At 41.9% G+C, this 25190-nt stretch overlaps 1 protein-coding gene across 1 annotated transcript; it reads right to left on the reverse strand.

Moving 5' to 3' along the window:
* Positions 1-2457: 2457 nt before the first annotated feature.
* LOC135330359 (ankyrin repeat and MYND domain-containing protein 1-like) lies at positions 2458-24980 on the reverse strand. Its single transcript, XM_064523529.1, has 16 exons — positions 24607-24980; positions 22656-22802; positions 20949-21385; positions 19969-20185; positions 18938-19102; positions 17460-17518; positions 15838-16009; positions 15233-15373; positions 12294-12464; positions 11486-11593; positions 9732-9863; positions 8766-8879; positions 6945-7110; positions 6040-6106; positions 3666-3820; positions 2458-3472 (listed from the first exon to the last, which is right to left on the reverse strand). The coding sequence occupies exons 1-16, from the start codon at positions 24706-24708 to the stop codon at positions 3441-3443; spliced, it is 2385 nt and encodes a 794-aa protein (XP_064379599.1). The 5' UTR covers positions 24709-24980; the 3' UTR covers positions 2458-3440.
* Between the last annotated feature and the right edge of the window lie 210 nt (positions 24981-25190).

Below are 25190 nucleotides of genomic sequence, written 5' to 3' on the forward strand. Positions count from 1 at the left end.
AAGCTCAGACTGTCTTGGCCATAGATTTAGATACTAGATCATCTTGAGCAGCAATAAAACAATATGGAAAGACACTGTGGAATACACAGTAGACAAGATATTATGAACAATTAAAAGGGATTATACACTTCTACAGAAATACATGCATTAGTGTGAGAAAGCTGCTGAAGAGGCGGGGGAATTACTTAACATATTTACCAAAAAACCCCAGTAGTTGGAGAATACTTTATACAGGTCAGAAATTTACAAAGATTTAATACTTATATATTAAAAGAGTAAAAATAAGAATCTGATCTTTATAAACTATTCTGTGGGTTTTCAGGTTTGTTTGATCATTTTTTCTTCAACAAAGGAGCCTGACAGCATTTCAGGGCTCTGTTGTTAGCACTGTTTAGCTGGAATGACTTGACCAGCTTTCTGAGCTTTGACACTTAGGAAAAAACCCACAACCAAAACATTATAGGGCATTTAAACAGTGTTGGAAGGATCTTCTGGATGTTATTTTTGATGCGAAAAGTAGAGGTAAAGAGTACACTAGCAAGTTCTTGCAGTCCCTGCTCTCTGGAAAAGTCTTTTTTAACTGATGGACTGGAAGTGGTCTATCCACCACTAAAGTCTATCTACCAAACCAGTGTGTAGTGTGTAGCTGCTATACTTCACAGTATATTCAGGACTGTTTTTCTACATCTCCTTCAAAATACTTTCAAAAACATATTAAGTCTGCTGACAGAGATGGTTCCAGTGTGTAGCATCTAGGTCACCATTTCAAGTGTCCCCAGGCTGACAGAAGGCCAAAACTATCAATCTGTTACTCTGTGATATGATAATGACCATTCGCACTTCACAGATACAACATGTCTAAACTGGGCCTGTCCTTTCTATCTCCTTCCATTCCTTCTATCGCCTTTCTGTATGCTTTTCTGTCTTTCTGCTCCCTTAGGTGTTCAATTTCTTTCTAGTCCCTGCATTGTGTATCATTCTCTTCTACTCCCTGTCATTCCCATCTATTCAGAACTATTCCTCATAATTTCTTTCTATTCCTAGCTATTCCTTACTATACCCCCTTCTATTCTGCATCTATTCCCTGCAATTTCCTATTATTCCATCTGTTCCCCATCATTTCTACTCCCTAATTTCCCCCATCATTCCCATCTATTCCCAGTATATTCCCTATCATTCTCTATTTCCCATTATTTCCTTCTCTTCCCACGTATTCTCCACCATTGCCTTCCATCTGTAGCAAGAATGTGCACATGGGCTGTATAGTTATCATTAGCCAGTGAACTTTTAACTGTGTTATTTTGGTGCATCCCTTGCAGCCAAGGACGCCCCTGTTTTGCATAACTGGTCACCAGATGGTCTGGCAGGGTTCATATGCTTGGAGATGGTGTCCAAGAGAAGCTGCTCCAACAAAACAGTTCAAACAGCCCATCATAACATTTTTTAAGAACAAAAGCTTTCCATTAATTTTAAATAATCATTTTCTTCAATGTCAGTTTTCTTTTTTCTTTTTTCTTTTTCTTTTTTTTTTTTTTTTTTTTTTTGTTCATGTAAACAAAAGTGAGGAACTAGAACTCCAGAAAACAGGAAGAGTTTTGAAGAGGAAGATATGGATGGCAGCTGTTAACAGTCACAATTCAGCAGTGAAGACTCAACACCTCACTCACCCAAGCTCTAACTACTGAGTTGCTCAGATGTTCAAAAGCAAAAGGGAAGGACAATGCCATTTAAGCAGTAAGTGCTTCTGCCAGGCTCTATCTTTAGAAGCTCAGTCTTTCATTTTGGTTTCAAGAAAATAAATAGCATGACTTGAAATACACACATCAAGGATTCTTTCATCTGTCAGTAGTTCCAGAATGGATTAACCATTGAAAACAATTTGACTAAGGAACACCTTGTGAGCAAAGACATTTTCACTGGAAGGTATGTATATATTGATTTCATTAGTCAAACAAGCTCAAATGCCTCATTGGTCTAGGAGTTTTATCAGATATCTGATCCTTTCATATTTTAGGAAAATTCCTAATCTTTTCTCAAGTCAAATCTTTTAACATAAATAAGCAATATATTGCCATTAAAGTGGTAAAATCTCTGCTGTTTGTGGGTTGGGCTATAATTTATCAGATCCGACCTGTGCCCTTCAGCTTTATTTGCTGCTTCTGCAGCATCTATCAAGGCACATTCTGCTCCGAACATGTTTTTTTATTATCACTTCATTATTCTTCTCTATCACTTTGAGGATGATGCAAAAATTAAGCTGAGTGGAGTAGCTGCTACTTTGTCTCCATTCCAGTGTCCTGCTTTGACTGGCCCATGATGGTTGCTTAGAGAAGTCAGCATGCCTGTCAGGGTGCAGGACAGTCAGCAACACACTGTGTGCTTAAAGACAGAGTCTGACCGAACTCAAGCTGGTTGGTTACCCTTCTGTGGCATGCACCGTGCCGTTTTTCCAGAAGCCTCTACCATTCCCCCAGATCATTTTTATTGTTTTCTAGTGGTTCCGATTCACAGTCTTCAGGACTTCCCTTTCTAAGTCTGTTCCCATTTCCATCCCAAACATATGAAAAAATAGTAGTAAAAACAGAGTGTTCTGTATACACGTGTTGCAGTTCTCATACATCAAATGCTGTAAAAGCAGAAGTGTGTAAGTGGGTGAAAGGTAGCTTCCAGAAAAGAGTGAAACTCAAAAGCTTTAATTATATGCAGGAGTGTAACAAAACTTTATGAAAGGAACAGGAAGAAGAAAAAGCACTTGATTAAGGTGCAAGGGAAATCTCCCGTTATTAAGAACAGTTTCATTTATTCCCATATAATCTGGGAAGTACACCACTGATATCTTATCTTGGGAAAACCGCTAGAAGATGTTTAGAACCCATACTGATAAGCATGTATGCTTCATATAAATCATCTCCAGTTGGACAGGCCTCACTCCCTTCACAGGTTTTACAAGTACCCAGATTTAAAAGACCCATCCTGGACCGACTTTTTAGTGGCTGGACAGCCACTAAAAGACAGATCAGCCTCAGAATGGCAGCAGTTCCTTATTTATCTTCACATTTCAGATTCCTCATTGTGGCTCATATGCGAGCATCTCATATGGTGACAGCACTTTAATTTCTTGTATAAATCCACTATGCCAGTCTTCTACTGCTGTGTAGTGTGTGCATGTGTATAACGTGTATAATGTCCTTTTTTTTGTCAATGACAAATGCTGCAGTTTACCTGAACCACAGTAGGGTGGTATCAATGATTCAATGCACAAAGGTCAGAAATCTCATAGATTTCTATTCTAATATGCAGATAGAGGTAAAGTTTGTACTGAAAGCCCCGTTCCTCCTAGCTTGTTAGATGTATTGAGGTTCTTCAGCTTGGAAAGTTGTATATTTATGATTTCAGTAATGAACATTAGTCTTCAGGAGCATCTTCCTTTTGTTCTGTGCTCACCTGAAAGATTCTTCTCTCTTGAAACTGACTGTAATGACACATTAGTAGCTCTCTTAAAGCTGATGGTTTTACAGACACAGCTATTCAAGGGAATAACTGAATTTTTTTTGTTTAAATTGTAACCAAAACACATTTTACTGAGCCATTACAAGGAAGACATTCCAGCTCAGTAAAACATGCACAAACAACTGTACACACATACTAGTGACTGTCAGACCTACCCAGCAATCCCGAACACTCATGCCTATGCCGCTCCTTCCAGGATTTCCTTCTGCAAGCTTCACTGCAAGTGAAGATTTCATGGCAATGAATGCAAGATGTCAGCTGAACACCAACAGAACGTCCGCACTGATAGCAGTATTTAAAAAACGGTGTCCTAGAACAAAGGCAGTTATAAAAAAAAAGCACAATATTGTTTGTTTGAAGTTTTTTCTTAGTCTGACAACGTTTGTTCATCACAGTAAAATTATATCAAAATGGCTCACAATATAGAAATATAAATGTCGTAATATTCACGGATAAAGAAACAGGAGACCCTGCAGCTTATCCTAGGAGTATTTGGGGACCGGGCTGCACACCAGCCCCTAGAAAAGTCAAACGTCCTAGTGAGGAACACTCCCAAGCCTTTACCAAATCAACATCTGCATCCTAGTGCATGGTGTGCTTCAGTTTGCTCGTAACAACCGAGTCTGGAGGTATTCACTTTCAAACTGGCAGGCAGGGCAGACAATATGCGGCCAGAAATAAAGCCAAGCAGGCAGACTTAAAAAAACTGACAGAACCTACTGGAATATTGCAGAGGCAAACAGGGCTACAGCCAGGTCCCTGCAACACAGCAAAGCTGGAAGAAGCAGCAAAGAGTGCTTAGGCAAAGATTTTCAGTGGGACTGGGAAGTAGAATGTTACTAAGTGCAAATTGGCCTATGTACCTATATCCTTTTCAGAGCATTTAAGAATCCCTTACAGCACCGATTTCCCTAATGTGGTCTGAGCCAAATTGTTCTGCACTTATGAAATTTGACCACAACATAAAGCCAAAGGTGATTTCATGCAATAGATTCATTCATGTGTTAGTATAATTTTAAAGAGCTAAGAGGCATCAGAGGCAACACTGGATGCATTACACTTAACACCAAATCAGATTTTGTAGCATTCTAGTCATGTGACATGGATTCCATTAAATGCCTTGCTAAGGGAGGTAGCAGGCAATGACCCAGACAACTCCTGTCAGTATCCAGTCAAAGCACAGCCACAGTCCAACAGAGGTCTTTACAAAAACAATTCATCCAACTTGAATTGGAAACTGCAGCAACTTTTCTGCAGAGTCCCCAGAAGAGAAAAAGACCAAGGATCAGTTCCCTGAGAGTAACAAATGTTCTATGAGAGGATAGCTACAGTGTGGGCACAGTGGTAGTCAGCAGAGGATAAGCCACAGCTAAATAGGAACAATGATATCAAGGAACTCCAGTTACTGTACAGATAAGCTGGTAAATTGTTCCCATCCTTCCATGGAGCCAAGAACAGAGGGTGGCAAACAAGGAGCTTGGGTAGAATCAGGCCTTTGCAGGGAAAGAGTTTCAGGAGAGAGTGGCAGGATCCCTGAAATAATAAGTTGTCTACCAGTTGCTGTCTCCTTTGGCTGTAAATTTAAAGGCCTGTCCAATTACAAATCATAACCTTGCATATTTGCCTAGGGCTGTATGTTGAGAACATGATACAAGTCTTGCATTTGGAAGTTTATGGGAAATTCCCATTCTTGGGCTATAGTGACCAGACAGGCAGCTGTTGAAACTAATTGAGAAAACAAAACTTGCACAATTCTGGCAAAGGAAATGGCTAGCAATTTTCACTGAGATCTCATCTCTGCCTGCAAGTCATCCCTAACATCTATTTGTAAAACGTTTGTGTGCTGCTTTAACCTTCCAGATTTCATTTTAGTTCTTGGTTTACATTCTTCCGGCTATTTCTGCATCTTATGCTACTGTTGATCCATTTTGGTTCAGCAGAAATACTACCTCACAACTTATGCCCGCGAAAAGTGCCTCAGTTCCTGACCATGATTCAAATTCTCACTTGATTCAAATACTGAGACAAAGTTCAGGATGATGAGAGTGCCTTGCTCAGAAGAAACTGATGACAGAGTACAGTATCCTTGAGCCAACTATTTCCTCCGTAACTCAAACCGCTGAGAATGCTACAATTCCAAGACTAATGTTCAAACTCTAGAAGTCTTTCCTGATTTAGAGACCAGAAATGCAAGCCACAAAACTTGTCTGTGTCCATTTCTTAGTATTTGTAAGCTACCCTAAGCCACTGATGTCATGAATTAGCTTAAGATACCAGGCCACACTGCTTATCACGAGAAGACTGAATATTATGCAGACTCTCCTGGCAGAGTCTGAAGCTGAAAAGGAATGATGTGATCAGAACAGAGGAAGAAGCTGTCTGTAGCTGACAAGACTGGACACACTAAAGAGGAAACAATTAGAAAAGAAAAAACATGGTAGGGTGACATTAAGCCTGGTGAGGAAAAAACAGGACATAATATTTTTGGCTAAGAACAGTCAACACTTGCATGCAGTGTCTTCCACCTACCTCACTTCTTTCGCATGATGGCTCCCCGATTTCTTCTTTGAAGCAGATGTACGAATATTTGAATCCACTACACCAACATAAAGAAGGGGGGAAAAAAAATCAGCATTCCTACTTAGGATCTGAGAATTAGAATACTAGTCACAAGACACCTTTCCTTAAAACTCTGCTTAGCCACAGGACAGTTGTTGATCAACTGGGCAAACATAATCAATATGATGATGTGTATCAGACACACTAAAACAACATCCTTCTTGAAAGTAAGATTATGAAAAATGTGAGACATAATAGTTCTAGGTAACATTGCCTTCTACTCCTCATTTGGATATTTTTCACAGTGAATATATGAAACATTTTTCAGATTATAGTGGTATTGGGAGATCTAGAGTCTAAGCCTGGCTTCACCACGTATTTGAGCACTACTCAGGAAGTCATTCAAATGACCTTAATTTACATATTTATTGTCACCACTCTAGGAGTAGAAGAGCATTAATACAGTGGGAATCCCAGGAAAGGACCTGGGAGCAAGTTACCACGGGGAATGGACATATGCTAGCTGTCCACAGTCACCATTGAATGCACACTGCTACCTGCACCAAATACAAAGCAATTCAACGGTCCATCTGTGAAAGAGGAACAAGCTCACTCAATTACTCCATAACACGTGGTAACAGATCTTGTATAGGAATTCACGAGGAAGCAGTGCATAGGCACTAAGCCTATATTCAAAATTTCCTTCACAGTGACTTGTTCATTCTCTTTAACGTTTGTAGAACCCCTACATCTCCTCACTGCTTATGTAGGACTGGTTTTGAGAAAGAGCTATCCTTTCAGACAACAATACTGGAACTAATAACAGTAAATTTCCTCTCCACACCAGGCAGTGCCACCCTTAAGCTTGAACTAACATTTCTTGGATCTTCGCAGCTCTTCCTGATTCCATTCTTTCTCTTTCAGGATGACACGCTCACGGAGCTTCCCAGTAATGTGTTCCATCAGTGATTGGCGTTTTTGAAAAATCTCCCGCTCAGATGCTGTCAGTACATGGTATGGTGTGTGAGCAATTCTCCTATCCTGCAACACACCAGGAGTTAATACGCTAATGTATGGGAGAACAAATCTAACAAGTAAGTGTTTCAAGTCAAACCAGTCTAAAAGCACAGTATCATCCCTGCTTAATCCTGGCACAGGAGATGTCCATATTAAACAGTCTAGTTGTTCCGATTATCTGTTCAGTGAGTGCTCAACAAGTTAACTAAAACAATTTTTCTTCAAGGGAGAAGCTGCCGTCATTTTGCAGGGCTCTCCTCCTCTCCCAGCACTTCTGGCAACACAGGAAAGCTTCCTGAAAATGGAAAGACTGCTAGAGGGCACTGTTTGGCCACTATTAAGTTTCTCTGTTTCCCACACTGCTCCCTATTAGTGCCAGCAAGGAGCATATTAAACCCAAGATGCAAAAGCCTAAGGCAGACCAGAGCAAGACAGGAAAGAAGTAAGATACCTGGAGTATGCTGACCAAGGCTGGCCAGTGATTACAACTGCTAATTGTTTAAATTGCATTTCCTATTTGAGGATCAGTTGCGATTGCAAGCCAAAGAATAACAATTTTACTATCTACACGGAACACTGCAGCGGGATGCAGAAAACCACATTAGCTCCAAGTAGGCTGCTCTGCCAGTGAGATGCAGTGATGGATCCCACAGTCACAGGACTGTAGTAGCAATGAGCTGTACCCCACCTTAGGAATGGAGGTACCATGTTGCACTTTCTCAAGTAGCTTGAATGTGGCTGCTCTACTGCAAGGTGCCCAAGACTCACCATTACTTTTGTTCTTTTCAGAACATCTACTGTTTATGTCCCAGAGGCAAGCAATCTGCAGTATAACTTGGCTTTCCTTCCCATCCCTGCAGTTTCCTAGTTTAATATATTAAGTAATTCTCTATCTATTTTTTGCATTATTCAACAAATGATTCTCTCAAGAACCAAACCACTTAATCTCTGACGCTGCTAAGAAACAAAGATTCTTTGTCATGTAAACTTTCTTATTCACAATAAAGCTACCAAAAAAAGTTACTTATATGACCCAAAGGCAGATTCATTTCTAATTAGAAACTGTTACAGCATCGCAGACCATTTCAAAATTTTTTTTAAACAAATATATCCCCCGCCCCCCCCCCCAAAAAAAAAAACTGGGCAGAAAATTCTTAGTTATACTTCATAGGAAGATTCTTTTTATAAGGGGTTAAATAATGATTAAGGATGACTTTAATAAGTGGTTAACCCTTTATTTTGAAGTTTGACTGATCAGTAATTTATTATCATAGCTTATAACATACCTAAATTTATTATCTACTATACATATATATATCTCATAACAGCTTTTCCTGTTTTGATTGTAGCCTCATGGAAACGCACGTTACTTCCGTTTTTAATGGCTGGATGTAGAATTACAGCTAACTCTTTACAAACCAATTATGAACAGAATCTTACTATAAAATGTGACAACAAGGATTGCCTTCACAGGCAAAACTACTAGAGGTATTCAGTCTTCGGGTGGTTATAAGTTTGGCAGCAAATGAAATGAGTCTCAAGACAAATGAAGGGAAAAGTAAATTTTCAGTGAAAGCTTCTGAAGAAGGCCCTAGACAAATCCTAAGGACACAAAAGGCTGTTTGTTCTGATGAATGCAAAGAACACGGTATCTTCAGTTACGGGAACTGAAGTCATACCTGAAAATATTCAAAATAGGCATAGTCGACAGCTGTTCCCACTGCTTTTTGCTGTCCTTCCCTAAGAGTAACTGGTGCAAGGATATCCGCGCCAGCTTCAAGCAGCTTATCAACCTGAAAAAAGAAAGCAAAACATTTGACATCCAGCTTTCTAACTATACTGTGTCCATGCCACAGTTAGAGACAGGGCTGAATATCAGAGCTTAACCTCGATTTGTGTGGCTACTCTGTGTACCAAATTGTGCATTTCTTCTGCCACTGGAGAGCCGTTGATGGACTGTTAAATCTACATGTGTTTTGTAAATAAAACCTCCTTGGAGGCATTTGCTATTTGTTTCTGGATATCTCACAACCTAATCTTGCAGCAACAGATGAAGCACGGACAACTAGTGACGCGGGGTAGAACAGAACCCGGCTGGAGAAATCACCTCCTCTCCTAGTGCTCCTCAACTGCAGTTTTCCTCCCCTCCATTCTCAATGAGGTCAGCTCTGTGCTTTATGGGACGAGGGAAAAATGTCCAGTTTTCACAAGGCCAAATGCTTCCATTGAGCTCATCATAGGTGAGAAAGTGCACTTTATCAACTACTTTATATAGCACAATCAAATGCAATGCATCTTTCTTCATGTGGATGCCAGCTGTGTTTACAAACAAGGTAACAGTCAGATCTGACAGGGCCATGGGCAACCCCCCATCTGCTTTAAATGCAGTGTTTCCTCTTCTACACAAGGAGGTTGCCATCACCTTCACTCAAACATGAAAACGAATTTCCTTACAAAACCTCTATTCCTTAGGAGACAAACAAATAGCATTGGGAAGAGACACAAATGAATTGTTCTGCAAAAAAAAAAAAAAAAAAAAAAATCAGCTTGCCCATTAAAGAGAAATGGAACTCAACACACCTGATAAAAATTACTGCTTTTCCTGAAGTTAAAAACAACAAAAAAAAAACCCACATTTCTCTCACCAAAGCAATCCTCTGTGCTTTTGTTCTCTTCTGTTCATATGTGGTACTGACAGCTGTACAGAGGGCACTTCTTACTGCTCTGCTTAATGGCAGATTTGGATCAGCCCCATGTTTGAGGAGTTCGACCACTGCCTGCAAATGCAACAGATAATTGCTGGAGATGCATTTTGACAGTTCCACAGCAGAAAAGCGATACCCCAGCCAGACCAAGATGCTATAGGGTAGGTTTCATAAAATATACTAAAACCACCTATGTTTTACCATAAAGATAAGGATTAGAGAGGTTGAACATTTATGGTCTATTAGATCATCACTCCATTGAATGTTAGCCTCTGAGAGGGGCAGGAGAAGCAGTAGAATGTGTTGGATATGGGACTTTCCATTCCGTGGGAAGTCCTGAAATTTCATCTTTTCTGTACAAACAAATCAAAGATGCAGTAAACTCCTTTTTCCAGAAAAATACCTAAATTGTCTTTTAAAAGAAACAAAGATAACATAAGGAAAAATGTTCTGGTTCAAACATTTGATACAGAATCTATTTTCTACTGTATTTGGCTGCATCCATTTCTACTGTATCTACTTCCGCAGTCCATCCTGTAGCTCCCTATTATATTGTATCCAGATGACTGATAACTTTCTACTGAAATAAATATAGCTAGAAAGTAACAATACACAGTAGATCTTTTCCATTATGATCTACCATTAATCCTAACACACAGTATAAAACTTGCAGTGACAGAACGAGAGGTAAAATTTTGATTTCATCAGTAACACTGAAAGTGGCTTCCCCTCGCTTTGTTCACATCTGCATTTCCAAGACAATGCCTGACTGAATTATTAGCGTGCTTTTACACAGGAGAAAGTAACCCGAGAAACAGAAATTAGACCCAAACCCTGCCCCTATCAGCTTATTACCTGAACCACTAGGCTACACAGTCACGCTTGCTCCCTTCCAATTGTTCTTCCCCTGGCCTTGTGCTGGCTGGTTGCCTGCACAACGGCTGAGCTTAGTGGGCAGCCTGGGTGCAACTCTTACCCCCTCACTCTCCTCCCTTGTTTTCCACAAAGAAGATGAACCAGGAGCCTGGAGCTGTATTCCAAGAGGAGCAGAGCACTGCAGACACACCACTTTGTCACCATTACCTGTTTTGCTTGTACACTTTCTCTCGCAGCATGCTGGCTGCTGTGGACCCACTCTTAAGGGCCTTGTCTGAGCAGAAGGCAGGCCATTCCCTGCTCAGGGAAGGTAGGTGCTGACTTCACATATTGCACTCTACTGTGTGAGCTGTAAGCCTCCTCTGTGGAGTGCTGAGCCCCGTAATGCCCAGATCCTTTCCAAGTGTGATCACTGATCTTTTCCTAGAAAAGCATACTCCTTACCCTCAAAGAGCTACATTTTTTTTCTTATATCCAGAAGCAAAGTATTTTAACATTTGGCTGGGATGATTTGAGTGGGGAGGTAGCCTGTAAGAGAACTGCATGTTCTTGTGATTCATAAAAATGGATACTCTTCTCTGAATGCTATACCCTTCTGAATCTTACCAAATATTTCTAGCTATCACTGTCATACTACAGGGCTCCTCTAGTTCAGCTCATGCAACATCCACAGGTTTGAAAGAAAAGCAAATTTAGTACTTTCACTGGGAATGAATTATGGCAAACATAACTAGTTACCCAAGTCTGCCTGTCATCAGAGAAGGCAGAGACAAATGGAGGAGTACAACACGCGTAAAGAGGAACTCAAAGATGCTCACCAAATCATTCCCACTGGCGATTGCTAAGGAAAGTGGTGAATGGCCACTCCACAGTGTGTTTGGATTTGCCTTATGCATTAAAAGGAGGCGGATAACATCTCTGGAATGCTGTGTAGGCAGGTGCAGAAAAAGGTGGAATTAGATCATAATAATGTGAACTTTTAAATATAATATATATGTAACAATAATGAACAAAATGAGCAGCATAAAACACGTCCAAGCCTTTCACCTAAGCTATGATCCTATAGCAAAAATATACCTCCATTTTCTCATGGCTAAGAACCCCAAGCATGGTAGTGTTATGCATAAACCTCTCCATCAGATTACCAAATCTCATTAACCCTGCTGCCAAAGGGTATACGTAAGCTTGCCTCTGAAGAAGTACATCTCCTCTCTCAAAAACCTCTCCTTCCTCCAAGTGCACACCTCGTAAATCTGCTAGAAGAATGTTACTACGGTAAAAACCCAAATGCTCAAAGGTTAGCACATGAGAAAACTCAGACTGTCCAGCTTCAAATTGGCCTCGTGAACAGTAAAACTTAATGGCCAAGTCACTAATGGAAACTTAAGCAGAGGAATTTCCTGTGTTAAACAGAATTCTAAAGACTTAAGAAATATTTTTTTCTCAAGTGCTAATGGGTTTTTAATCCGTACAACACTAATAATTCACAAGGTAAGGAGTTTATCCTGGGAATTCAATCAGCTCCTTACAGAGGGATGAAAAGTATTCATTCCCCAGATATGTCATTTGGGGAGTTTAGCTTATAAGTACTCTCTATGAGCAGAACCTCGGATGCCATGCTCTTACCTCACAGTTATCCTCTCTTTCGCATGCAATATGCAATGCACTCCTTCCACCTTCTTCTGGAACAGGACCAAAATAGGAGGAGAAGTACCCTTTTGGTGGTCCTGCTTCATTCTTCAGGTGCACAGTGACACCACGGGACAACTGGGTTTCTCTGGTTTGAGGCAGAGGAACCTAAGTGAAATTATGTGAACATTTGTAACATAGCTCAGAGACATACAGAAGAAAATAAACTGCTTGGTCACCCATTGCTCTGGATGTCAATCATGGACGAGACTTGTTCAGCCTCACCAAAACAATGGCCACCCTTTTTCTACTTCCTTCTTTACATTCAGATTCCATCTGCCTAAATCATCTTCAGCACTGCACATTAAGAAATTTGATTCCACTGGAGGAATCCAGGGAAGGAAAATTTTACAGACAGAATTTAATAACTTTTACTGGGCCAAATGATACAGTGAGGGGTGGGAAGAAAGAAGCAAGCTATCAGGCAAAAAGGGTCTTCACTCAAGTTCATTCACATGTCATTCATTTAAGGTGCATGAATATAGGCTTACCAGACCAATATAAAAAAATAAAAAATGGTATGTCAGAAAGTAATATAGCCTGCACTGCATCTGGGCATTTTATAACTGCATACTGTTTGCAAATAGGTACCAAGTCATCCTGATTGCTACTAAAGGAGAAAGTACTGCAATACAAACTGAAGAAGCTATCTAAACCTCCCTGGACTGCAAACAGACATTCACCTTAGCCACTGTCATGACAAGACAAATCTTATCTTTCCTGTTACACAAGCCAACTCATTTTTCAAGTGACTAGGACCTGATGGGATGTCAGGGAGCCCATCAATGTCATTGCAAGGTCACTCAATTATCTTTGAAATGTCATGGCAACCAGGTGAGGTTCCTGAGGACTGGAAGAAAGCAAATGTCACTCCTATATTCGGGAAGGGCAAGAAGGAGGATCTGCAGAATTACAAGTACGTCAGCCTCATTTCAATCCCTGGGAAGGTGATGAAGCACATCCTCTGAGAAGCCATTTCCAAAAATACTAAGGAAAAGAAAGTGAATGGGAGTCGTCAGCTTGGATTTACAAAGGGGAAATCGAGCCTGAACAACTTGATAGCCTTCTACAAGGAGATGACCAGTTTGGTGAAAGATGGGAGAGCAGTGGATGTCATTTACCTTGATGTCAGTAAGGCTGTCAAAACTTTTTCCCACAACGTCTGCATAGACAAGCTCCTAAAGTATGGCTTACATAAATGGACAGTGAGGACTGAAAACTAGCTGAACTACCGGATTCAAAGGGTTATGATCAGTGGCATGAAGTTCAGCCGAGGGCCAGTCACCAGTGGTGCACCTACAGGGGTCAATACAAGGACAATACTGGTTAAGTTGTTTATTACTGTTTACTAATTGACCTGGATGAAGGGATAGAGTGCACCCTCAGCAAGTTTGCTGATGATCCCAAACTGGGAGGAGTGGCTGATACACCAGAGGGCTGCACTGCCATTCAGAGGGACCTCGAGAGACTGGACAGATGGGCAGAGGGGAACCTCATGAAGTTCAACAAAGGGAAGTGCAGAGTCCTGCCCCTGGGAAGGAATAACCCCAGGCACCAGTATATGCTGGGGGCTGACCTACTGGAAAGTAGCTCTGCAGAAAAGGACCTGGGGGTCCTGGTGGACAAGCTGAACATGACCAGTAACGTGCCTTTGCAGCAAAGCAGGCCAACAGCATCGTGGGCAGCATTAGAAAGAGCATTGCCAGCAGGCCAATGGAGGTGATCCTTCCCCTCTGTTCAGCCCAGGTCAGACCACATCTGTGTGTCTAGTTCTGGACTCCCCTGGAGCAAGTCCAGCAAAGGACCACAAAGAGGATTAAGGAACTGGAGCATCTCTCGTGCAAGGAGAGGCTGAGAGATCTGGGATTGTTTAGCCTTGAGAAGAGAAGGCTCGGGGGATCTTATCAATGTGTATAAATACCTGATGGGAGGGAGTAAACAAGCTGGAGCCTTACTCTTCTCAGTGGCACCCAGTGGCAGGACAAGAAGCAATGGGCAGGAATTGAAAGACAGGAAATTCCACTTGAACATAATAAAAATCTTTTTTCCCTGTGAGGGTGATCAAACACGGGAAGAGGTTGCCCAGAGAGGCCATGGAGTCTCCATTCCTGGAGATATTCAAAGCCCAACTGGACAAGGTCCTGAGCAACTTGCTCTCATTGACCCTCCTTTGAGCTGGGGTTTTGGACCAGACGATCTTCAGAGGTCCCTTCCAAACTCTCAACTGTTTGGTAATTCTGTGAAATGATTTAAGTACTATAACGTAAAGTAATTCCTCAGGTAACAAATGCCAAAAAGAGCACTTTTCGCTGGTATAACTCCATCACAAGTAGACAATTATCATAAAAAATGGCAACCCTAACCAAAAAGTTCTGTACTACCAAAAAAGTTTACTGCAGAGCTATCTTTCTGTAACTCTGGGGGCACAGTGAATGCTGCAGGAATCCAGCAGAAAGAGTCTGTGTTCAAGGAAAACAAAACAAAACAAAAACAAGTAGGCAGGCTCCATGGAGATGAAACAAGCAGGTCCCATCATGTGTCTGTTTCTGACAGTGGTCCTATGTTCACTGCTCTCATTATACCTTCAGGCATTTATACTAGACTGCCCACAAGAGACTTTTAACCTCTGCCTTAAACGAGGCATGACAGCAAAAATGTTCTGGGGCATCAAAACACATGGATGTGTTTACTGTAACCCAATAATACAGACCTCCAGTGGCTTTTTTTTTTTTTTTTTTTTTTTTTTAAGGACCATAGTTATTCCAATAGGATGCAAAAATTTCACGGAAATCAAGCAGGCAGGAAGCTCAACTCCCTGCTTATGTATTGTGCAGCCTTCAAGAGCTGCAAGAAGCTGAGCTCACAAAGCAACATACCTGGTCTGGACCATATACCTCATTTCCATCTTCTGCCCTTGCATCAAGATCTGGTGCAGAATGCAGGAGGTACTGTGTTATCTGGACTCCTTCCTCCCCAGGAATAGATACAGCTATGTGGAGAGGGGTTAAACCCCCAAACTGAAAAAAGAAACATAGCATTAAGACTCCTGTTTATCGCAACTTAAAACAGTACCAAATATTTTCAACAGAATAATCCCAGCTTCTTCTTCCCACATACTGTGTCTCACTTTCAGCCACCATGAACCTACAAACTGAGTTACGGGACAGTGGAAAGCTCAAGGTACCAGATACACAACGTACCAAAATCACAACAGCTGTTACCAACTTGAGGAGCAGCTTCACAAGCATTCCCCAGTCATGCATGGGCTTGGCAACAAGAAAACATAATGAGGAAGGAAAACTCAGGGAATAAGGAGCTTTGAGTTCTTTCTATAAAATAGTTCTTTGAACAGGATAATCACTTTAAACAGCTTTTTGTCCGTTCTAAACCTGGTTCTTACTTGCAGATTTTACAGCAGGACACAGAAGCTGCTGCACTCATCTAGAATCCTACATCATTATCAATTATAATGCAATAAAACCTTGGATGGAAGCCGCACATCAGTCCTGGCTCCCCTTTCTAAGAGGAGTTTCACTGCTTCTGCATCTGCAGCTTTAACGGCAAGGAAGAGAAGGGGTGCTGGTATCCAGCATGCATTGGGATCTGCACCTCGGTGAAGCAGCAGCTGGATTGTTGCCCATCTCTTCTGCTGTCTAAAGTTGACATGGAAAATACCAGAATCACTCATTAGCATCTTGCAAAAAACCTCTAAATGATGGTGAACTAAGATGACTCCCAGGTGCAGACATTAAAAATGGCATTTGGCAGAGACAAGACTTCATTCTTTAGAGCAGTGTCACAACAACTGCCGTGCTCCACCCAGGCAACAATATTATTACCTGAAGAGGACATCTCACCCCTCCAAACTAAAAAGGCAGCACTTAAAAGCAGTTCCTTTGGGTTGCATGGGAATGGATAGGCAAAGTAAGGTTCCCTGCATCTCCACTGTTCACTCATGTGTCACTTCTAAACGTTTAGTGTGAGACTTGTTTAATGACAGAAACAGACTGACTCCTCCTTCCTGTCATCTAAGACTGTTTGGAAGGTTCTTTCCTCTATCGTACTTCATTCATCCATCCCAAGAAAACAGAGATACTTTTTCTGTGTTTCCCTTAACCAAAGCTGGAACAAGAGCTATGCTGGACTAGGACAGTGTATTTCAGCAGGCTGATGATTCCATCTGTATTTCCATGGAGGCAAAATACACATGCACACCCCTAAAAAAGAAACCTAACACCATCTAAAAAAGCAAACAGTCCTTGGATATCACCCAGAAACTCTACCACATAGTGATCTGGGCAGAGGCTCCTCTTTTCTCACATGGCATTAACTCATTTTTACTCACAAGCCCTACATTCAGTGCATCTTTATATTCCAATGAAAAACATGCAACGCACACACAATATTCATGAGAGAAGCAAGGGAGGTGGCAAGATGTGCCACAAAAGCCAAATGCAAGGGATGAAGGGCAAGAAGGCCAACAGGGAATTTTCATTGTGGGAATTCTAAGACGTCAAAGTGACCTACGCTGGCATAAAACCCAAGACAAAAATTTCATCATCTTTGGGGACTGCTCTGGAGGCAAAACAAAAGGCAAGATGTGGCCCTTTGGGGGATCCATAAAAGCAAGACAAAAAGACTACATTTCAGGCCACGCGGCTAAACAGACACCTGTAGAAAACAACCAGCACGGTCAAATGTAGTCAAAACTTCAAAGAGTAAGCTGAATATATTCTTATCTTTCCTCATATCCACACTACACTGCAGGTGTGCATAGCAGACTGTGACAAGCTGCAAAGTATGCAATCAGGAAAGCTTGTCTTGTTCAAGCATGAGGTCCTTAGCTTGAACTACACTTTCCAGCTTCACTCTTCACACTCTGCCAACCTGAATTATAACAGAGCATATAAACGAGTGGCTTCTACTGATATGAACACAAGATTTCTATAGTTAAGCAAACAAAATTATACTGACATCTGACTAGCTTTTCCTGCAATAGCTGCACCCTTCTGTGAAATATGTGAAATACTAATTGTTGCCTTCTATGTTCAAAGAGACTTAGGAGACTCTGTCTCCCATTCATAGGGCATAAGTGAGACTTACTCTGCAATTACGCCTTCAGACACATTAGCTGTTTCTGACGGTTCTGATTGTTCGTTCTGCTTGAAGATTAAAAAAATAAAAGAAAGTAGTTACAAAAATGAAAAACCACACTTTCAATGGGTGAGTCAGCATATTCAGTCATCAGAACAATAATACAAGTAATAACAGTAATACAAGAGCATGTAATAATAATGGAATTCAGTTAACAACAGATAGGGAAATCATTTAGAAGTAATTTGTAACTAAGTTTTTTTTTAAATAAACCAAATAACTGAACATTTTCTTGCTCAATTTCCTTTGTGAGTAAAACATGCTTACAAGACTCTTACAGATTTTCAACCTGCATTATTTTGCACGAGAATGTAGAACTAGGACCTCCAAGACCACTGTTTCCAAATCTTCTGGATTCGTATTCAACTCAGAGGAAAAGAGAAAGCAAAGCACATTTTCCTTTCTGAATCTTAGAGACCGTGACAGAAACAAATCCTGTTTATTCCTAATTTCCTTTTCTCACTCCAAAATGAGAAGTAATAGTTTCACACTGATTTTCTGTGAATCTCTGAGCATCTGCTTTATATACATCTCTCTCTCTCTCTTTCTTTCCTTCCCACAGAAGTCTTGCAACTTTGGTAACGGGCCACCACTTAAACATACTCTTGGAACTTGAACAGGTATTTTACAGCAACCAAAAACTATTCTGTAGTTCATTTCCAACAAGTTTCTTGAGGGCATTTAGACCTGTGTAGCCTCTTCTGAAAGCCTCAGCAACATCCTTACATTTCTACCACACAGTCCCTACCTGCCTAGGCCCCTCTTTGATTCCTTCTATCTTCTCAGACTGTTTGGAGATTCCTGACCCTCTGCTTCACCCTTGTTATCATCTCCTTCCCCACTGCATGGTTTGTACTCTTACAAAATATGTATCATGCTCCTCCACAGGACAATTTAAAGCAGGTACTTCTCTTTTCGGCAGGAGGAAGCCTAGGGTCATGAGTCTTCCTTTGTAAACACTCCCTAAGGGTCAAGAGACTCCTCTGACAGTTGAATTGCTTCTTGCTTGACACTTCAACCATGCCAGCAGGACTCTGTGCTATCGGAACCACCTAAATCCTCTTGTCCTGCTGGGATGCTTTCGTAATTCCCACCAGTTGCCCGCTGCATCTTCACTGTCTTAAATACCTAGCAGACGTGGCCTCACATCTGTGCTATTAATACAGTGCCCTATTTCAACTGCAGAGTAAGCTTGTTTCTGCACTGGAGCTTGGTCATTTGAAGTAGGACTTAGTAGTGAGAGCAGAGAATACTCTGCATCCTCAGAGTGCAAGATGCACAAAAGTTCTGGCTTTTTCCTAGGGAGTCAACACAGTAAAGTAATTCCGAAAAGTAAACTTACAGCTTGAGACGAGAATATATCATGATTCTGATTAGATTAGATTCTGATTAGATTAGATTCTGATTTAGATTAGAAATAAACCAACCTTGCAGCTGTGCAAGTTCCTCTCAGCAATATTACCCTTAAAAGATTCTGCTGGATAATACAGAATAAAGCACATGGAGAGAGCAGATAATCCTTCATCACTACACTTATTCACATCAGCTCCACTATCGAGAAGAAGATTGACAATATCGTTGTGGGAATTAACCTGTAGAGGAGAAAATGCTTCAGGATGTTATTTTATTTTGTAAACATCTGTACTTGCACATACACTCACGCACTTGCAGATTTCTACATGGAAAGAATAGGCAGCACAGTTTGAAAGTAGTGAGAGCCAACACTGTTGAACTAATTCAGGTTTATATTTGCCACACAATAAAAACGCGATACTGAACCATGTCTTACGGGGTTCAGAATGTGTACCTTGGAGCATCCTCAAGTATATCCCTGACCTTCCTCTCTTTTTTATAACAATTTCTACCAGATTTCACAGGAACTCAGTGAGGATTCACACACAGAAAGAGGCTAAAAGTGATTGAGATGACTGTAGGGGAAATATAGCGCCCTAAATTATTATCTAAATTTTGCTGGACTTTACAATGAATGCCAGCTATTCAGGTAGCTGAAAAGGGCACAAAGAAAAGGGGAGGTCATCCTCCCCTACAGCAAGTCATGCATGCACAGTTTCTAACCACCACCCCTTGCCAGCAAAAACAAAATAACCCTGTCTGAATGTGATTACGACTGGACAAGAAAAAAACAGTAATAAGGACAGGGTCATACCCAAGAACGCAGATCTAGTCCACTGCATAATCACAAACGGAAAACAAACTTGACAGCTAAAATAATCTCTAATGTTTACTGAAGTGCTTCTTTTTGTAGATTATTATTTACTGTGGGGTTTGGCATGATACCATTCATTACAGATATTCCTCATGCCACACCTGCTCTTTTGTTGTTTACTGAACATTCCCTTCACACTTACTATGTAATGGAACAAGAGAAAAATCTAATCCAGGCTACTACACCAGGAATTTCTCATCATATGGTAAAGAGTCATTCTCAGAGTCTTACAGCAGCAGCAGCAAGTGCTGTGTATCCATGTTTGTCTGCTACGTCCGGATGAGCAAGCTCATCCCTCAGAATCGTATAGACCCCATCAAAGTCTCCTTTTGCCGCTTTCTGAATTAACTGCTCTGAGGCAAGTTCTTTGGGGCCTGGAGGCCCATAAGTACTGCGGACTCCACTGAGAATGAAGTTGACGTCTGAAGTAAACTCTGCTTCACAGCACCTAGCAAAGGAGAAAAAAGCACTGATGCATTTAAGCAGCTAGGTACTCTTAGGCCGCTAATGCAATTAAAGAAAAAACACATCAAGAGCAAAACATGCTGCTGGGTAAGATGCAAAAATATGAACAGCTATCATTTTAAGAACTATTTCAGATAGTATAAGTTTGCTTAAATTACAGGCAGAAAGGCAAACTAGTCTAGGGGCTGCTGGCAGCAGCACACAGATTTTGGCTACAGAAGAGTCCATAAATATCCAGCCATCCAACACCTATAAAATTAGAAAGCAAAATCTAACTGCCAAGTGTTTCTACAAACAGAATATTTAGCATGCACATTCATATCTGTTTAGTATTTGATTTATATAACCAGCTTTAGCTATGGCTATAAAATACACACATGTGGCACGTGTTCCCAGCAACAAAGCAAACCAAAACATACTCTGCCTGCCCAAAGAACATCTCCATGTACAAGTATCAAGCTACACATAAACCTAAGGCTCAGTGGGCAGTTACAAGTAGCTGCAGACTTGCTGCAGCATGTTTTCTATAGCCTTGAAGTAGAATAAGAGTTAAGACAACCACAGAAAGGTACCATTGGTATCATAAATTGTTTGTTTCATTTAAAAAATTCCTCATTGGCAACCTGTCATCTCAAGACTATAAAAAAAACTTTTGGAGAGCAGCTGCAATCATGCAACTTATATTTGAAAATAATAGATATGATTTATAAAAATCCATACATAAAAAACAAATGATCAACAGCTACCTGTGCTTATAAACATGCATCTGCATTCTGACCAGTAAGGGGGTTACATTTGCAACAGGCCAAGGTTCTTCCTCAGGCAGCTTGGAGGTATTCTGAAAATATGAAGCATCACACTCTTTCAGAAAGGTGCAAGTCAAAGTAAGATGATCTGTGTTATGGGAATAGGCAAAAACTCCTTCAGGCAAAATATTCTTGTCATCAAAGGGGAGACGTTTATAGCTACGGAGAAATGGGTCCCCCTCAACAGAAATATACTTCCTTTGAGAACTGGCATCAACATATCTGAAGTGTTCTGGATGATCCGAGACAGAAAAATAACCAGGTACTTCAGTACATAGTTTAATTAGATGATTCCTCAGCCACAAGCCAACATCCTGACAGCCATCTGGATAGCTCTCAATTCCCGGTCCAAATCGCTCATCAGATTTGTACAGCCCCTTAAGAAACGAGTAAGCTCGTTAGTATCAATCAGAGATCAAACAAGTTATACAATTAAAGTCTGGTTTCTATCTCAACTGTTCTGCCTGCATCTTATTGGTCCATTTCTTATTGGCAGAGTAATAACTGCTGAAGCCATTCTGTACTACAAAGCCTTCACAGTCAGTTTGATTCATTTAATGACAAACACATTAACTTTTCCAGTACAAGAACAGTGGAAGGCCCTAAATTTAACTACATTGGGATGTTATGTTTAGATGAAATTTCACGTAGATTTTAGCCTGAGCAGGATTCTGATTCAAGGCATATTCACACAAGGCTATCACAACCTCAAAACAGCTATTTGGAACACAAATTAACTGCTTCACTCATTGAACTGTTTAGCTATGGAGATAAAGAACCAGGAAAAAGCACTATGACTGGCAAGAATAAAATTTCAAGTTTGATTATAACCTGAGGGTGTTCTATTTTTCCCTTAGTTTCAGATTATACATGATCTATTCAAATTAAAGTTCTCCGAAATCCATAATTAGTGCCACATTATCAACATTCAGCAAGAATGTTATGTTCTTGTTGGCCAACTTAATGCAAAGGCTGTATGTTGTTTTGTTATATCTTTTGGATTATCTGATGAAGCACTGTTTCCTGTTGCAGAGATACCCATGTATCAGTATGAGGGGAGGGCTGCCCTACGCTGGGCACTTTTCAGATACACCTTCTTCTTCTTTGAAAACAAAGAATTATAAACTCTTAGAAAACAAGTTTTCTAGCTTCTACTAGTAGCAGCAGGCCTGGAAATGATACAAAAGAGACAACTAGCTATCTCGATACTCCAGAATGCTCTTTGTCTCCACAGTCTCTTCAAATGCAGTATTTTTCAGTTTCATATTGCTGGCTTCTTAATATGCCTGTTGAGAGTACTGACTAGCTAATGAGTTCTTCATCTAGCAAGGGGAGTAAATACCGAAGACTTCTACATTAGAAACTGGAAAAAGACACTCTTCCAGGCACCAGATTTTCAGTTCTAGACAGGCAGTATCACATTATCTCCTTCAATATTTCCCTAAGCAAAAGTTGTGTACAGTAGAAGTTGAGTAGTTCAAGAGAGCAATCTAGCTTACTGGAGACTGAAGCATGACACTTTTGCTCTAAACAACCCAAACACTAATGGAGCTGCCTGGAAAAAAAAACCACTCAAATTTTCCTGTACTCATGCTGACTTTGAAAGGCAGGGAAATCATGGTAACAGCACAACATTTTTCCAGTTACCTGAAATTTTCTGCCGTCCTTCCATTCCCAAGTCCCATAGCCTTCTATGTGGCTGAGATAAAATGCTCCAATGAATTTGGAACCATCAGGCCAGTAGCATATCCCTTTCCCATGGCGATGGTCCATGTACAACTGTCCCGTGTATCTCTGTAATCCACCACAAAGAGAAGGGACAGTAAGAATGATACCGTTCAGAGGACAGAAATGAATTTTTAATTGCCTCCTTAATGTAACAGAGCAGCACTAACATGGTGCAGGAAACTGAGGATGAAACTGTTATACAGTTAAGAAAGACTAGGCAAAATCTCAACTTCACTGTAGTCACTGTCTTCAAAACTCCACCAAGATTTTACCAGTTGCCACAGCAGCTCTTCCATCATGTAGCAATCATGATGGAAGATCATACTATTTTAGCAGTGTTTATATCATTGATATGTTGCCAAATGATGCAGGCTAAACCAAGACCTATCAGTGTTCAACACCTCTCACAAAGACCTGTATCCCAATACACATTTGGTTGGGAAATTTTGCATCCGACAAAACAGGGCATTCAGCATAGCCATGAAAACACATATTTTGCTAAAAAACAAGCAGCCGAATACATAAAACCCAGTAAAACCAAACGAAAAACACCTAGCTAACATGCTTATAAATCAATTTTTTCATTACAGAAGGAAAGAACCTCCACACATAGAGAATATTCCTACTTCCAAATGACAAAACTCTGCTTGGAGAAAGAGCTATCACTCAAATAAATGCCCAACCCCTACCTTCTGATGAATTTTACTCACCCTCAACCTAACAACCCATACTCTTAAAGTACAATAAAATGCAGTCTGCAGTGAGTAGTCAACATAATTTTGTATTAAATACAATTATATTTATTTAAAATATAATTAATAATATATAATAAATAAAATACAATTAACAATATACTATAAATAAAATATAACTAAAGATGTATAATAAATAAAATAATTATAATATTTAAATAAATGCTGTGTTTCTCTGCTAGACTGATTCTTGGGAGCATTGATAGGCAAATGGAGTTCCAGAGGAAGAGAAAAAGAGCTAATTTTAAATTTTCTATCTGCGCAATGGTATAACTCATAAGCGGAAAAAGAGATGTCCCACCGTGCAGACAACCGATCCCTAACGGATGATTTCGAGTTACGTTGCCGTGGCAGCTTTCCCTGACAATCAAAACGGCAGCTCAGTACTCACAGGTGGCGCAGAAGAGAAGAACCTCACAAGGGAACCGGAAACATTAGTCACTCCTCATGGTATTTTCACCATACAGGAAGATGCACTCACACTTCAGAGGTTAAACTTTGTACCAAAAGCTCACGGCAGCATCCCCTCCTCCCCTGCCGGCCTCCCGCTCTCCCCACTGGGGTCTGAGGCCACGTTCAGCCATCGACAGCGACCCAGGACTCGGCAACGGCATCACGGCAGCCATCTGCTTACCCTGAGCGTGAGGGCAGACCAAGTCCTTCGAAGCAGGGGGGCAAAAGCACGTTATCTGGGAACTTGTGTCCCGATTTGCATTTTAGCAGCAAATATATTATTAACCTGAACACAGAGCAACAGAATGCCCCCAAAGGGCAGCAAGGGCCAGCGCGCTGGCCGAGCAGGTGCTCGGATGTTGCAGGGGAGCTGGGAAAGCGCTCGCTTTACTAAGAAATAAGGCGAAACCGCCTAGTTTGCCCCAAAACCAGAGGCGAGAGGAGAGATGCAAGCCTAGGAAAAACCTGCATTTCAGAGACCCATCTCCTTGCCAAATGGACCGGTGGGGAACACGAAGGCAGAAAGCCCTGCACGGCGCGCTCCCACCGCCTGGCCCGGCTCCCCGGCCCGGCCCAGGCCGGGGGGCGGCGGCGGGGGGCCCCGCTTGCAGCCGGTTGCGCCAGGCAGGGCGCTCCCCGACGGCGGCTCCCCGCGGCCCGCGCACCTCGCCGCCCCCAGGCCCGCTGCCGTCGCCGGGCGCTGCCGCCTCCTCTGCGCCGCCCTCGGCCGCCGCCTGACTGGAAACTCGCTCGGCACCGGCCTCCATGGCGGCGGCCCCCGCCGACGGCTCCGCAGCGGCCGCGCTCCGCCTCGGCGGCGCCCGCGTTGCCGTGGAGACGGTAGCGGGGCGAGGGAGGCGGGGCCGCCGCCGGGCCCCGGCAGCGCCTCCGCAGCGGCCCGGAGGCCCCGGAGCGTCTGCAGCGAAGGCCTGAGGAGGAAAGGCCCGGAGAGTCCTCGCTTCGTGCAGCCTGGGGTGCCTTCTCCTCGCTTACAGTCTGCAGGGGGCCGAAGCTGCTCCGCAGGAGCCGGGGCGCGGCGTTTGCTGGGGCTGCCCCCACCTCCCGCACGGCTCCTGCAGGGCCAGCGGCTCTCCCCGCTGAGGCCTGCGCGCGCTCGCCGTCACCCTGCCGTGGCTAGCTCCTGAGGAGCAATTTCTGGGAAAGGCATCGTTCAAATATACTGCATCGCACAACCCCTTACATTCTGCAGGGGAGAGATGAGAGGGGAATTGGCGCAACGCAGCCCAGC

The sequence above is a fragment of the Dromaius novaehollandiae genome, chromosome 20, assembly GCF_036370855.1.
Source record: "Dromaius novaehollandiae isolate bDroNov1 chromosome 20, bDroNov1.hap1, whole genome shotgun sequence".
Lineage (NCBI taxonomy): Eukaryota > Metazoa > Chordata > Aves > Casuariiformes > Dromaiidae > Dromaius > Dromaius novaehollandiae.